Raw genomic sequence first — 17,328 nt, forward strand, 5'->3', positions numbered from 1 at the left:
CCAGTATCGGATTATGATAAAATAACTGCTTATCATTCCTGCAGCTGGTAATCTAGACCACAAGACAGCCATATGGGTTTGTGAATCCAGAACTTCAAGGTCGTATGTGTCAAACTCAGCGCCTACAAGTCTAATCTGGTCCTTTTTAAAAAAAAAAAAAATTTATTCGGCCTGCACATCACTAGGTTCTCAAAAAATGTTGCCCTGAACAGTAGGTGTCATGGTACTATGCTTTTTGTTGTAGTTTCAGTTCAGTGGCTTTTCTATGTATCTTTATCTTCCTACTTCTGATGGTTGTTTCTCCTTTTGTCCTGTCTGCACCTGCATCTGGTTTCCCTTCTTTGTGACTACCCACCACGCCCTCGGGAGTTTCACCTGCGTCCAGTCAGCTGTGCGTGCAAATGGTCATGTCTCTCCCTTTTTATTTGTCCCACTGTTGCTCCCCAAAGTCTTTGTGTTCTACTAGATTCATGATTTTTTTTTAGTCAGTGCCCTGCAGAAGTCAACTCATTTCTGTGAGTTGTTTTCATCTTTAGATAAAGCTTGTCTTTTGTAGGTTCAGACTGCCTCTGGTCTATATTTGGGTCCTACCTACAGAGAAACTTCGAGGGTAAAGAGAAGCCTGGCTATGAGGCGTTTGCGTCATCATTTTGATTCAGTTCTGTGAAATTGGTTCTTGTGAATAGGTTATATGGTAGCCTTGTAGAACTGCACAAGGAACAGAATAATTTTGCTTGACTAAATGGTCTGAAGGTCAAACAACATTTAAGCTGACTGGCTGAGGGCTTTTCAAATTTTAGGCGTGAGGACTATATGGGACATGCATTTTTGATTAAAAACTGCATATAAATAAACCATGTATGACTGTTAAAGTGATTCCCATTACCGATTGTGAACCTTGATGAAACCATGTTTGACACCCCTGTTCAAGGTCAACTTTATATTCTTTGTGAGGTGAGTTTGTGTTTTCATTTCATTCCTGGAGTTGACGAATTCTCTCCACTGGGTTTCATGGTCTGCTTGCTGCAGATTTATGAGGTGCTCTGGTCTCCTAATGTCACATTCAGACTTTGGCTGTCAGTTTGGCTGGCTCGACACAAGAGACTACTTGACCTTAGGTCATATGCATTGCTATGGTAACCCATCCCACAGGCACAGTTACAGATAGCAGAATGACAAAACTACCAGTCTGATTCTTAGTCTGTTTGGACCAACAGTGCATCTAGGAATATGAACGCTGGACACATGGTCAGCAGTACCATACATACAGTCGTGTGTATGTGCGCAATCTGCGAGTATAATGAATGCCTGGGACATAAGAATTGTAAAAGGGCACCCAACAAGCAAGGTGGCCTCACACCCTGACTTCTGCTTCACTAATGAACTTCACCATTGGCACAGAGCTCAGTTCATCTGCAGTGCAGACTGAAAGGACAAAGTGACCTCAGAGTAAGGAGAAAAAGAAGAGGCCCCATCTAGCAATGACCTAACACGGTACATAATGAGTTTGGCACGTCCCACTTCCCTTCTATACTTTCACAGTTGTTTTAAAATAAAGTGTGTCTTTTTGTGCCTGCGCGGCTGTAAGCGTGAGTGTTTGTGTCCGAGAAAGTCAGTGTCCACATTGTCAGTCCCAGCAGCACAGAGGGACTCAGAGGGGCCTGAGGTCAGCTGCTCAACTAAAAATAGAAATAAAGGGCTTTACAAGCCAGAGGTTGTGATCTGTTTTTTAACTTCCTTTAAGGAAAATAAACACTTCTCTGTTTTTCAGTTCATGAATTTGGTCTAGTATCAAATATTCTAACAATTATGTCCTCAGATAAGGACTCTTAATAACACACATTCATAACACACATATAAAAGATAGTTTTTTAATAATTGTATTAACATCAATGACTTGCCAAATATAAGCAAGTCACTGTGGAAATGTTAGCATGATAGCATTTTACTCAATAGTCAATACTCTCTTCAGTCAAAACTCCAAAGGGACTGAGGTGTGATGCTCCCATCATGTCTTTGAAATTATTATTGCAAACCTATAGTTGCCAGTAATCATTCATATATGTTGAGATTATGAAATAAAACAACTTCCATTTGGGTCATTATCAAGTGCAAACCTCCAGGGCTGAAAAATTAATCTGAGGCTTGAGTACCTCTTGTGCATTTCCATCAGTAGCCACTTGAGGCTGGCTCTCGAAGCGAATCAATCCCCAGATTTCCATTTTAAAATGCCTGACTTCAGCAATTAAAATAAAATGCTTACAGATAGTTTCACCAATTATAGTAAGTTTATGAAACCAATGTTTGTATTTTGTTTGATTGCTTGGGTTTTGTAGAATTCATTTCGACTGAGGCAGCTATTTTTAGCACTTTATTTGTCTGCTGCTTCAAACTGATTAGCAGATGTGGTCATGATAAGATGAAACTCCATCATGACCAGCAACACGTCACATATTACACCATGTCTTTATTTATTGAATAAAAATTCAGACAAAATGCAGAAATGGTGCGTGAAAAGTACACCATCACTGCTTCTACAGGAATTCAGAGGGTAGGGAGCAGTTGCTGCTAATCAAATACACTCGATTTAACTGATCATCAGCAAGTGTGAGCAACTCTATGAAAGCAAATGTTTTGGCAATTTACTGGTGTGAAGCACTCAGTTGCCAATGCCAAGGAGGAAAACAATGTCTTTAAATAAGCAACTGCTGTTGCTTATCAGTCTGGGAAGGGTTAGATCACTGTTTGGCCATATTAGCGGACGGTGCCACATATGGAGAAAACCAAACACAGGATATCAGCAAAAACACCTCATACCAGCTGTCAAGCATGGTGGTGGAGGGGTGATGATTTATTTTGCAGCTACACGACCTGGGCACCTTGCAGTCATTAAGTCAACTATGAACTCCTATGTATACCAACATATTATAGAGTCAAAAGTGAGGCCACCTGTTTGACAGCTAAAAGTTGGCCCAAATTAGGTCACGCAACAGCACAATGATCCCGAGCACAGCAGCGAATCTACAGCAGGACGGCTGACAAAGCAAAGAATCAAGGTGTTGCAATGGCTCTGTCAAAATCCAGACCTTATGAAAGCTGTGCACTGATGAACCTCAAGGGTGAACCACAGCACAGAGACGGCTCTCCTAAAGGTTTTAAATGATCTTAGATGTAACTGGGACTCCCAAAAGCTCTCAGTCCTGGTGCTACTGGATCTAAGCGCAGCCTTTGATACAGTAGACCACGCTATTCTTTTAAACAGACTGAAACACATGGTGGGCCTCTCTGGTGCTGTACACAGCTGGTTCACTTCCTATCTCTCTGACAGAACTTTTATGGTGAGTATGGATACATGCTCCTCTAAGATCCATAAAATGACATGTGGTGTGCCTCAAGGGTCGGTTCTAGGCCCTGTACTTTTTAATTTGTATATGCTCCCTCTCGGCGGTGTCATCAGGAGGCATGGAGTGAACTTCCACAGTTACGCTGATGACACGCAGCTGTACATCTCCGTGTCTCCTGATGACACCAGACAAATGGATGCCCTCTTTAACTGTATCTTGGATATAAGATCTTGGATGGCAGAAAACTTTTTACAACTTAACCAGGACAAAACTGAAGTTTTAATTGTCGGTCCTGAGGCTCAGAGAGAGAAACTCTTGTCTAAATTAGAGGCATTTTCACTATGTCCTTCGCTACAAGTGAAAAACCTGGGTGTTATTTTTGACTCTGAGCTTGGTTTTATCCCACATATTAAACATGTAACTAAAATTGGATTTTATCATCTAAAAAATATAGCCAGAGTCCGCCCTATTCTCTCTCGGGCCAACACGGAGATGCTGATGCATGCTTTTATTACCAGTCGCATTGATTACTGTAATGCCCTGCTCTCTGGTCTTCCTAAGAAGAATATTTCAACTTTACAACTCTTGCAAAACTCGGCAGCTCGTGTGCTGACGAAGACCAGAGGGCGGGCCCACATTACACCGGTTTTAGAATCGCTGCACTGGCTCCCCGTGTGTTTCAGGATCGATTTTAAAGTTCTTTTATTGGTTTTTAAATGTCTTAATGGTCTTGGGCCTTCCCATCTCTCAGATCTGCTTTTACCATACGAACCCTCGCGGACCCTGAGGTCCTCTGGTACTGGCCTTTTGATTGTCCCTAAAGTCAGGACACATACTCACGGAGAGGCAGCGTTTCAGTGGTATGGTCCTCGTCTGTGGAACAGCCTGCCGGAGGAGCTCAGGGCCGCAGAGAACGTACATGTTTTCAAGAACAGGCTCAAGACCCACCTTTTTAATTTAGCTTTTACTTAGCGTTTATTTATTTTATGCTTATTTATTCTATCCTGTTATTCTATTATTAATTTAGGATTTACCTAATATTTGTTTGATTTTATTCTTATTCATTTTTTAATCTTCTTATTCTATTTATATTTATATTGTATCCTGTTCTTATTTATTTTATCATTTTACCCTATATATATTGTATTGCGTCATATCTCCAGTGTTTCCTCGGAGGGCGCTCTCTGCACCGGGGCTGTTATTGACCGTGGCTGCTGGGTCTCTGGGGTCCTCTCAGCCTGGCTGGGGGGCTCCTTTGCCTCCCTCCTGCTGTGTGCCCAGCCTGGAGGCTGCGGTCTGTGACCGGCTCCCGGTGCAGACGGCTCCCTGTTATAGTGTTTCCTCACTTGGCTCATGCGAGCCCAGCCCAATTTTTACTCTTTAAGTGTGCGCGTGTGTGTATGTGTGTGTGGGTGGGGGGATATATGTGTATTGAGAGTGTGGGGAGTGAGTTGGAGGGTGGGGTGGGCTGCTTTTAACTATGTAAAGCACTTTGTGCTACATTTTCTCTGTATGAAAAGTGCTTTATAAATAAAGATTGATTGATTGATTGATTGAATGAACTGAAGCAACGATGTAAAGACGAGAAGGCCCAAATTGCTCCACAACAATGTGAGAGAGTGATTAAGTCACACCAAAAAGAATTACTTCCGGTATATTTAAGAGCATTTCATTTTTCACACACTGCTTCTGCATTTCTTTTAGTTTTTGTTAAATAAAAAGTGACGCTGTGTGACATATCCTGTGTTGCTCATTTGAGATTATATTTACCTGATTATGAGACCTATAAGACCGTATCTGTACCAATCTTTTATGGATTCATTTTTCTAAGCAAACTTGTACATCTTAGCTGATAACTTAGTTCTTCATCCTCTTCTCTGTCTAAGATCACATCTGGCATCTTCCTTGTTTATTTTATCCAGTAAACTCAAGATTGTATCTTTAAGTACTGAATAGCTCATAAATACCAGTTGGTATGAAATGAAGCATGCATCCAGGAAACGTACAGACTCGCAGTCTCAAGTGATCATCAGCAAAGCAGCATGTGAGCTGAAACAATTGGCTTCTAAAATACACCAAGTTGCTCAGATCGTATCTTTTTATTCTTTCTTAAAATGGATGCAAACAGTACATAACCTGCTAATTCAAACACCTACTTGATCAAGAGCAACAGTGAGAAGAAATTAATTCAAAGTACTTTTCTTTTCTCTAACAGTCTGGAAGACCAAATAAACATACAACAGGTACACACGCACGCACTCATCATCAGCCCCACTGCAGCCCGCTAACTTTAAAAGCTTTTCAAACAGCTCCTTAAAATAAACAGAGCCAACATATGCAGCTAAAATATGACCTGAGAAAACTCATCACCTCCTAAGTGTCTGAACGTCAGTGAGACTGTTAAACAGCAGGAGAACATATGAGCTTCTAAATGCACAAACAGACACAGACACATACAGGCAGACACACAAAAGTCGCTGTGAGATAAGCACATGCAGATAAGCATGATAATTTGTGAACAGCAAAGACTGCGTGTGATGCATAATTTGATTCAAATAAAGATATTTAAGTGCTTTCTTGTGACATGTGGTAGATTAGACCAGCACCAGCATGAAAAGAGTGATCAAGGACCGAGCTTTATCTCTGGTGGAGGAACTAGCTCTCTTCTTCAGACAACAATGGAGCATCCAACAAGCGAACAGATATGTTTTCATGCTCACTCTACACGCGGATGTGCAGAGAGACGTCAGCGCCATGCGTAAAATCGAGCAGGCACCCACAGAGACAGTGGTGGCTTCACAGATTGTGAGATCTTGACTCCCCCCACCATCCTCAGTGTCTGTAGTTGAATGAGACAGTGAGGTGATAGAGGAAACCATCCACCCCCACACATCAACCCCCTGATCCCCTGGGCTCTGGGGCCACAGCGCCAACCCAGCGGCCAGTACGACTGGCCAAACAGTGCATCAAAAACACACACACACACTCATGACATCAGCTCCCTGGTCTCCGTTAGCCAGACAGCGTCACACACTCTGACACTTACACACAGGCTTACACACTTTGACATTTCCTTGTCAAAAGAACCAGTGTGCGCTCTCCCTCCCACCACCATCATCACAATCAACGCTCCTTTGTAGAGGGATAGAGAAGAGGACAAGGGCACTGGGAGAGGAGAAGACAAGGACTAGAGGGAGGTTTAGAGAGGGATGGCTAAATTCTCAAAAGCTACTGGAAAATACGAGGGCAGGAAAAGGAAAAAAAAAACCCAAGCAGAAGACAGCGAGAATCACAAGGGTAAAAAAATGCAGCCAAGCGAGAAAGGGACTGGGATAAAGAGACGACAGATAGATAAATAAGGAGAGGAGACGGGGAGATGACAGTGAGACAGTCTGACCACATACACATAAACACATAACACTCATCAGTTCCACTCTTCCAGCTCTGAATGGCCCCTGGCAATGCAAGAGCCTCCAGAGCCGCGGCACAGCTCATCACAAAATTCACTATCTCGTCTGATCTGCTTTAATCACCAAGCAACTCGCACGCAGACAAACAACCGGCACACAAACACAGCTCGACACAACACATATTCTCCCTGGAAGCCAGTGAATGCACGGCCAGAGAGCCAGTCCTGACAGAACCACATTAATCACAGTGTACTCTCACTCGCTCACAGTTACACTTCAGCCAAGTCACTCCTCGCTGGGCGCTCCCAGCCTGTCACTCCCTCCCCAAACAACTAAAGAACCAGGGGAGCGCTCCAAACAATGATGTTACTCTCGAGTCTGCGGCCTAATGAAAAGCAAATCAATTCTGCTCAATCCAACAACACTCTTCCAACCCCAAAACACACTCGGTTTCTGCCACTGCTCATTCAGCTGGGCGACATTTTGAAACTGAAAACGAAAATGATGAAAATAAGCAAACAAGCCTCAGTGGGTTTGATTCATGCAAATGCTTCAAGTAATAAAACGACCAACGATCGTTATTGCTCTGTGCCATCAGTCTATTCTGGAATCGATGCGCCTTTCATATAAACAGCTGACCTCTTTTTCAAAGCAGAGATTTTTGCTTTACGTCAAAAAGCATGTGGCATGTGTGTCCGCGAAACCGAGCGTCTGATAATTTGATTGAATTATGCTTAACTGGCACCAAAGGAGAGGCTGGGAGGGTCAGACAAACAAGTCTGAGGATGACAGTTAAAGAAACAGAAGGAGAGACTGCGTCTTTGTGCGTTTGTGTGCGTACGTGCATGTGTGTACGTGCTGTGGTTCTTACCTATTCTCCAGTGTGCACCAACCACAATGGGCGTCACCTGCTCCCAAACAGTCACTGCAGCTCTTCCACTGATCACAATCTGCCACTTTTACTCTCAGCATCTGCACATCAATGCACAGAAGCAAACATGAGCACACAATCATCTTCAAGGGCGGCCAAAAAGTGGAAAACAAGTGATTTTGTTACCAAGATGCTGACGGCTGTTAAGAGAACTTAAGAATGATCCTCCTCAAGAATTTTGATAATCTGCTACAGTGTAAGAGTATCACTGCAATTTCGAGTCTCTAGGATTTAAACTACCACCCAGACGAAATGAATATAATATAATAAGCCCACAATGAAAACCAGCTTACAGGCTCACACATAACTTTTGCATGTCATCATTCAACACTTATTGACAGCAGAAAGAAATGAATAAATGTCATGAAATTTTTCAGTAAACACATCATGACATCTAAAGTGTTTATTAATGTATAATAACTGCAGACAGTCTTTCCTGAATAACTCCTACAAAGACATTTGATCTTGTCGTTTTCCAAATGCAGATATATTTCACCGACATCCGCTTACAATGAAGCAGATAAAAAAATCTCAGATAATGTAATTACACATTTGTAAACTCCTACGTGCAGTGTACATCTCCTTAAGTTTCTTAAGGCTAACAACCACCTTTTTTTCTTCTTTTTTTGCTGCTTTGTCTATTTGCAGTGCAAACAAATACGAATACGCTGTAGGTAAACACAGATAGGCAGTTTGAACCTAGGAAGTGAATGCCGGTCTCAGAATGTAAATCCGTTTAAAGGTTACAGCTAAAATAAATGCCAGCCAATAATAGTGCCAAATTTAATTTAAATCTTAACAATGTCACGGCAAATGTTACCTAAAAAATGTCATGCAGCAGTTTTGTCAGAGTCTAAAAAGGAGCTGTAGCATATTTTCTGTGTGCACGTTAAACTTTGTTTCTGTGACAGGAAGCACAGAGATTTAATAGCAGCACAGACAGCTAACAAACTGATGCACTGTCACTGTGCAGAAACCATAAAGGCCAGAGGTGCAGCCATATCCCGCCCTAAGCCCAACTGTTATCAAACAAATTGGCTTTGAAATGCAGGTCTGAAAGCTTAATGTAGGTCTGCATGCATGTCTGCCTTAACCACAAATATGGTAGTGTTCTGTTAAGTGAACTTAAGGAGGATGTACATGACGTGACATTCATGAGGTCTCATTGTGGTTATCATGGTCGCGCTACGTGCTGATATGCCAGCGGGTATAACCTTACATGATGAGAGGTCATGACATAAAGAAAGTTGCTGTCGTTGGGATCGAAGGTCATGATGTGGTGTACTGCTTCGTTGGCTCGCAGCTTCAGCATCCACTGATTGGCTGTGGTCATGTTCGGTAGCAGAGTCAGCTGTGAAAAAGAGAGACGCACATGTTGAATTGCAGAGTTGGAACCACATGCAAAGTGGTGCAATTAAAAAAAAAAAAAAAAAAGACGTTGAGCGCCAATTTCTTGGTTCACATTCATGCAGAAGAGTTTCTCATATGTTCACAACTGCTCAGTGCAACCACATTACTTTTCAGTTGATTGAGCAGATCGAGTCATTTGCTCAGCAATACCACAGAAGAAGCAGGTTTTTTCCCACGTCTGTGTTTGGCAAGAGATACACAAACAAAACTTTTACATCGTGATCACTCCTTGGAGACTACGCCCACCTGTAGCAAGCACCGAGATGTACAGACAACCTTGATTGTGTGATTTTTATTGCACCATATTTTTGGTGTCTTATTGTTTGTGTAATGTCAGATGATTTGGCAGTCTACAATTTTTGTCTGCCAGCGGTCCAACTGAAAATATGAAATCTAAATCAGCAGCTGGTGCAGTAAAATAAGCAGCCACAATGACTGTCTATTGTTAGATGGTAAGTTTACTGTGGTAAAAAGGGAGGACACTGGAACTCTGGACTTTTTGTGTGGTGATTCGTATCTTTAAAATGTGTTTCCAGAAGCCATACTTGTATACAATATCAAATAATATAATATGTAAATGTAAAATAATGTTTATATGGGAAACTGTGATGCTCACAGGACACAGATATTAACCGTAACTGACACCCATGTTCATTTCTGTGTGCAGATAAATTCAACACAGATAAAGAGTCAGTGAGCAGCGCTGGAGGTGAAGAGTGACATGAAGGCACTACATGCAATTAAACTAGTTTAAGTTCAGGAATCATAGCTTGCTGGTAGTTCAGCTACATTCATTGGTGTATAGTCTTTCAAAAACACTATACAGCGGTAAAACTTTGGACCGCTGCTTCTCCACAATAATCAAACCCTTTTGGCCAGTCAAATGATCCAAAGTGGTTTACAGCGTAAATAAATTCTGCCTGGATGGATGGTTGTTTTTTTAAGGCAAGTATTAAGTTGACCTACAGCTTCCTGGAATACTTGGCTATGACATTTTATGTTTTGAATATAAGTTTGTAAAACTAACCTTCACTATACTATACATAATCAAAGATCCTGCCAGACTCAGTGCCCCACCTGGATTTTGGTTTCTGCTACAAAAACCTTTTTTGTCATGTTTGACCTGTGAATAAGTGGACAGTTTTTACTCTACCCTTACTTATCCTGAACTTATCCTTTTATACTTTTTGTAATAAAATGTGGTATCACATGCCCAGTGCCAGTTTCTTTCTTATAATGTAGTCTGAGCTAATTGGCCAAATTAGATTTTTTCCTAAGGTAGATTTAGTGTAGTTCAACTTCTTCATGCTTTTAAGGTAGCTCCCCCAATACGACCAGTGAGTCACGTAAGGGAATAAACCTGGGACAGTTTGTTTAAACCTACAATGAATGGATGAATGAACAAGGGTACATTGTATTTGAGTGGGATTGGAAGTTGAGACACGGCAGGGCCAAAACATAGTGACATAGTGGATGAGGAAGTGGGTGAGTGGGAGGATGAGATTCAGATTGGCTACATCTGGGTCAGGACTAAATGAGAGACCCATATAGCAGGCTATAATATTTAATCAGAACTGAATTAAGTATCGAACTGTGCCTCAAAATCTTTTCACCCATGACTAGAATGGGCATAGTGAAGCCCGCTGCAGTAATAAGAAGAAAGTACACCTTCTATTATTTCTAAGGTTTTTATATTGGGACAAAAAAAATATCCTGTCCTTGGTAGCTTAAAAAAAAATCTTACCTTACCTCAGGTGTAAAATAACAAACGGATTCTGTGGTTTTATTATTTATTTAAAAAACGAAACGAAAAGTTGCAGAGTGTGAAAATGAAGCACACCCCACGATTCTGTAGCTTGTAGACAAACGTTTAGGAGGTATAATTGAAAAAAAATTGTTTCTGTATGACTTTATCGGGCTGTCACATCATTGTGGAGGAATCTGACCCATTTTTCTTTTGCTTATATACACACAGCTTTTTTGAGGTCCCCCCACAGTGTTTCAGTCAAGCTGAGATCTGCACTTTTTCTTGCCCATTGCAACATCTTGATTCTTTTCTTTTTTACCATTCTGTTGTACATCTTATCTATTGTTCTGATTTTATCTGTTTTGATTTTATATACTGTTTTGTTTGTTTGTTAATTAGTTTGTTTGTTTGCTTGTTTTAATCAATTTTAAATCATGCTTTTTATTTGTTTTTGTTTCTAATGTCTCTGTAAAGCACTTTGAATCACCTTGTTGTTGAATTGTGCTATACAAATAAACTTGCCTTGCCTTGCCTTGCCTTACATTTGCTGTCATGTTAGGGATCACTGTCCTGTTGCATGAACCAGTTTGGGCCAAGCTCTGGCTGTTGGACAGATGGCCTCACATTTAACTCCAGAATATTTTGATATAAAAAGGACTTCATGGTTTACTCAAGATGCCCAAGTCCTGTGGTTGCAAAACACATCATCACCGCCACAACTGGTATGAGGTGTTTGTGCTGATATGCTGTTTAGGTTTCTCCAAACATGGCACTGTTCATTATGGCCAAACATGTCCATTCTGGTCCCCAAAGGGCATTGTTCAGCAAGTCTTGTTGCTGAACGCCCCTCTTCTGTGGAACCAGCTTCCAGTTTGGATTCGGGAGACAGACACTATCTCTACTTTTAAGATTAGGCTTAAAACTTTCCTTTTTTCTAAAGCATATAGTTAGGGCTGGACCAGGTGACCCTGAATCCTCCCTTTGTTATGCTGCAATAGATGTAGGCTGCCGGGGGATTCCCATGATGCATTGAGTTTTTCCTTTCCAGTCACCTTTCTCGCTCACTATGTATTAACAGACCTCTCTGCATTGAATCATATCTGTTATTAACCTCTGTCTCTCTTCCACAGCATGTCTTTATCCTGTCTTCCTTCTCTCACCCCAACCGGTCGCAGCAGATGGCCGCCCCTCCCTGAGCCTGGTTCTGCCGGAGGTTTCTTCCTGTTAAAAGGGAGTTTTTCCTTCCCACTGTCGCCAAAGTGCTTGCTCATAGGGGGTCATATGATTGTTGGGTTTTTCTCTGTATCTATGAAGCGCCTTGAGGCGACTTTTGTTGTGATTTGGCGCTATATAAATAAAATTGAATTGAATTGAATTTGTTCAGATGTAATTTTTCAATACTAAACTGCCATGTTTTTTTTTTAGAGAGAGAATAGCCTTCTCTAGGCAATCCTTCCAAATAAGTCATACTTGTTCAGTGTTTTTCTAACTGTACCATCAAGAATTTTAACATATTAACGTATAGACCTGCAGATCTGAGATGTAGCATTTGAGTTCTTTTTTGCTACCTCTCTTAGCATTGAATGGGTAACATCCACTCCTGACAAGATTGGCAACTGTCTTGTGAATAATTGTTCTCACTCTAGACTGGATGGACTTGAACCAGTGGATTTCACATGAGCTTAGAACCTGTCCCAGATAGCTGGGCACATTGCTGATGTCTTTCCTCCTTGGCATTATGTTAACACACACCTGAGATCCCAGGTCTGAGATCCCTTCCCAGACGCCTTAACGCCCACTCACATCCTGGGCCATCTGACCTCAGGAATTCGCATGATAAGGTGGGGCCAGGTTTCACAATGAACTCACCCGAAACTCTGGCTGATTGGGACCCACGCCCAGTTTCCCACCTTGGCTCAGGCGATTAGAGGATCATCAGGGGGTCCTTTTGTCCCTCTGTGGGGGTTTACTCCGACTAGGTTTATATCTGGGACTCTCCACCATTTGACCTTAGAACTGAAGAAGCTTCTCGGATGAGAGGTGAAACGTCTTCAAGCAACTTAAAGAAGTCCAGACGCTTTTCTTTGCAAGCTCCTTTGACAAGCTGCTTTTTTTTTTTTGCCACGACTGTATCTCAATTACTCAGTAGGAGGTTATATGAGGGGTGATTGGACTGGTGCTTGGGTGCTTAGAATGCTGTAGCTGTTACTGTGCTGCATATGTTATCAAGAAAAAATATCCAGACAAAGATTAAATTAATTTTTGTCTGAGCTGCCTCACTCCTTCCCTTTTAAAAGGCCAACATGACAGATTAAATTCTTTTGTCTGGATACTTTCCCTCCCCCAAAGCTAACGTGGATACACAAGAGAGTAACCAAAACTCTCAGTCTTAATTAAATTCATGCATGTATGTATAAGCAATGACTGCCAGATTTAGTAAAGTGATTTCAGTTCCTGCCTTTTACTTCAAATATTTTTCATGTTTCCACCTTCACAAATACATTTCAGGTGCTCTTTGTTCAAGCAGTGTGCCTAATCTCGTTCCACTGAGCAGTGATTTATCTGCACACTGACCGTCCTGCAGGTCAAGATCATAAAGCACGTACGCACAAACATATGCACACACAGACACACACACACACAAAGCTGTGCAGAAAAACAAACTGTGCTGAGTGAGACTTCCTGTCACGCCGACAGTGAAAACTCTTATTTCTGCGATTTGTCGGGCCTCCCTTCAATGGAGAGATCCTGGCATCCTGAGGAAGTGGCAAACTGATCAGCATCTGGTGACAAGCACGGGTTGTATCACTTCTCCATCCACTGAACACAACAAAACACTGTCATGTGCACAGGAGCACACATTTATATAGGACAAAACCATTACCACCCACTTAGACGTGCTGGTTAATGTTAAACCAGCGCAGACAGGAGCTAAGTAAACCATTGGCTTAACCTGTGATGAAAGGCATTATCTCAACCTGCAAGAATCACTGTCAGGTTTTTTTTATAACACCACCTACCCATCTGCTCGCACAAGCTCGCCTGCTTTTTAGTGATAGTAAGCAGCTGTGCTATGTCCTCACCTCACACCCCAGTGACTACAAACACATAAGCAGAGTGACACAGCGAGGAGTAAGTAAACAGCAGCCCACACACCTGGACAGGGAGCACAATAGGTGCAGAGAGGAGGAGACGTGAAGAGAGCTGTGGCACAGTGAGCCACCAGGTCAGCCAACAAAACACCTGCTGTACTGGCAGGTCGCTCTGACTCTATTCTCCGTCTATCTTCATGCAGATGAAAGACCCTATTCAACCAAGAAGTGCTCAGCTGCTGTGCACTCATTCTTTCTCTCTCTGTGTCTCTGTCTGTGCACGTTTGTGTCTCTCTGTGTGTGTTTGAATGTGTACCTGGGTGTAAAGGAGAGAGAATAAAGATTGATAGAGGTGGGGCAGGAGCGACAGAAAGAAGAAAGAGAAAGAGATAAAGTCTGTTTGTTTGGAAAATGAATCAAAGGGCCTTTTATATTTGAGATGGAGTAAAAGAGGAGCTGAGAAAGAGGGGATGGCGAAGCGATGAACTGAGAAGTGGAGGGGTGGACCCACTGAGGGAGTAAAATTGGAGCGAGAGGGAGCGAGATAAAAAAAGCGGACACTGCGAGAAGCAGAAAATGGAAGTCAGCTGTAATGGGGAGGGAGAGACTTCATTAAAAAATGCATGTAATTACAAATTACTTCACTGAGGGCTCTCTCAAAGACAGTAAAAGAGGCCTAACTTAATCTCAACCACTGTTCCCCTGTGTTTAGTCTGAGCCAAACTCACAGTCAGAATCACATTACACACACTAACAGCACCATTAACCTCTGTAACAGCTCTATCCTGAGGGCACACACACTCACAGACACTACCACACACACACACACACACACACACACACACACACACACAGAGATACATAGGCAAACAGTGAAAGACATAAAGATAAAAGCACAAAGCATGTTGTTTCCCAAGGTCACCAAAATACTGCACACCCTATACAACAAGGTCGACACACACACGTAACACGTAATCACAGGGTATGCATTCATCTGAGTAAACACATGGAATCACTATACCAGTCACATTGGCTTGCAGACAAAGTCAAACACCTAAAAACACAGTCAGACCTGCAATCTAGCAAACAGACGTACACAAACACGCTCATACACACCGCTGCTTACACCATGCCAACCAACGCGGCGCATCCGCTATAAACCATCCAAAAACCAATTACTGCGTGCTCAGCTGGGGCTAAAGCAGTGCCTTCATCTGGGGAGGAAAACAAGGAGTTCTTTTAGCAGGTCTAAACAAAACATCCGACAGCAGAATGGGTTTAATGTTGTGAAAGGTACTAGGCTAATGCAAAACCATAGGGTCAGAAAGCTTTCAGAGTCAGCTTGTGTTGTTTCCACAGACAGCTGAAGTGCAGCTAGTTGCATATGCAGGCAGATCCGCTGCTTAGGAAGCTCAGTCAGGGGTGACGAGGAATGTGGCTGAGACAAAATTAAGGAATGCTGGTAATTGGGCAGGAAAGGTTTTCACAAGCTGGACCTTCTGCAGATGTTTAATAGCTCAGACTGCACACCAACACATGTCGCGAATGAGTCATAAGCCGTCAACCGCTGTTAGACAGCTTTACTGTGATCTCACAGACAATAGTTTAAGAGACATTAAAACTCATGATTAGGACTACATAAGGTTCGGGATGGTTCATGGATCAGCGGAATGAGGGGGTTGGTTGGGTGGTGACAATGCAGGGAAAATCTACAAGTTAAAAGGAGGCATTTCTGCTTGCCCTGTGGTGGCTCGAAGTGTTTCATCACACACATAGGTTTGGTTTATTGTAAGAATCGGCAGCCACATCACAGCAGCACTACATACCTTGTAATGTTAGAGTTTTTCCAAGCTTCGGGGCTCAACTACATTAAAAATAATAACTCCATTCAGCGGTTGAGGTTAAGCTTGTTTAGAAAGTTCTCAATCACAAGGACTGAGAGTGTATGCACGCTCATGTGCGTGTGAGACTCACCTTACGAAGTCGTCCATTACTGGTTCCCAGAAAAACCACGGTGTGGTTTTGCACGTTGTCCACAGAGACTGAACTGAGACCCGGGTATTCAAGCAGAGGAATGGCCCTAAGGGGTCTTTGTAATGCCAGTGGGTGCTGCAGGTGGGCTGCACCGCAGTCCAGCTGCTCGGGCTGCAACTAGAATACAAACAGAGTGAGAGAGAAAGATCAATTCTCATCAGCTTTCATATGGAAGCATGACATGAAGATTAGAAGAAGGAGAGAGCTGGGCACAAAAGGAGGCGTGTGGAAAGCAAGGGCTGATAGAAGCTATCACACTGGCGTTGCTCATTCTGCTAAATCACTTTTCAGACATCTCAGTGAATACTTGAAATGGGCTTATAAGGGTCTTCAACACTCGTAAGACTTTGCTTTTGTCAAATCCTCAGTGGGCAATGATAAAACATTAGTGCTGCGCTTGGATGAGCACCAGGATCTATTGGGAATTCTCTGAATATTTTAGAGCACACAAGAAAAAAAAAAAGAAATTAAGCACACTGGATATTTGTAGAGTCTTTTCCCACGGGCCCTTCTGCTCGAGGCATCGTCTCTCTTATCATAAATTGTGTCTGGCTTTCCCTCAGTGTTGGCCTTCAAACTGTCGACTACAAAAAAGATCACATTTCAACGGCCACGGCTATGTAAATGAGGAAAGACTAACTTTAGTCTATGAGTGGTAAGTGGGTTGTACTGCAGCAGGAGAAAAAACAAAGGGCACAAATCACTTTGAACTAAGCAGTTGTCCATCTCAAAAAGGGTTTGTGGGCGACCGGAGATGGTATTCAGAAAAACTGGTCACGAGAGGAGTGGCCCCGGGGCCACGGCAAACAAGGCAGTGCCAGCAAGGAGGGCAACTTTCTGACCTGACAGCACAGTGGTGGCGAGACAGTCTCCTTTGACCTCAACTCTGTCAGTCAAAACCACCACAATGAAAATCTGGAATTTCTCTGCATTCCTATGAAACTGTGGAAAGCTTTCATTGCTTGTTATTGTTAGGCACCATGAATCAGACAGCGCTTTTGCAATGCTAAAGTTTCCTTGAGGACACACGTATGAGTAGGAAGATTGTAATAAAATACACGTGATAATATTTGATCATGTGCTTGGAACAGAGGAGCTATTTATCGGTCAAACATTGGGCTAAATTTAGAGTTGAACTTCAGTCAGAAGCACACACTAAATAAAAATGTCTGGGGTTTTACTGGAAAACATAGTAAACTACTGACCCCTTACAATCCTCACATTTGGTAAAAGGGGAGAGTTGCTGGATATGAGATTAGTCTCACCCTTCCCACAACCCTCAGTGTGGCTCTAGAGGGTCTTTCCAGCTATCACCTCTACTCCTAACATGGGAGATCCTTTCTTTGAGTCAACAGTTTGA

At 42.4% G+C, this 17,328-nt stretch overlaps 1 protein-coding gene across 1 annotated transcript in view; it reads right to left on the reverse strand.

The window, feature by feature from the left end:
* plxnd1 (plexin D1) overlaps nt 1–17,328 on the reverse strand; it is a 74,197-nt gene that overhangs the window by 55,042 nt on the left and 1,827 nt on the right. Inside the window, exons 2-4 of the mRNA XM_085260884.1 lie at nt 15,909–16,085; nt 8,905–9,036; nt 7,626–7,726 (exon numbers count right to left, since the gene is read on the reverse strand). Of these exons, the coding sequence (XP_085117010.1) occupies nt 7,626–7,726; nt 8,905–9,036; nt 15,909–16,085 (410 nt within the window). The remainder of the gene's footprint in view (nt 1–7,625; nt 7,727–8,904; nt 9,037–15,908; nt 16,086–17,328) is intronic.

Source organism: Mchenga conophoros, linkage group LG20, assembly GCF_057382185.1.
Source record: "Mchenga conophoros isolate Kocher_MC1m ecotype Shallow Benthic linkage group LG20, M_conophoros_male_GT1.1, whole genome shotgun sequence".
Classification (NCBI taxonomy): domain Eukaryota; kingdom Metazoa; phylum Chordata; class Actinopteri; order Cichliformes; family Cichlidae; genus Mchenga; species Mchenga conophoros.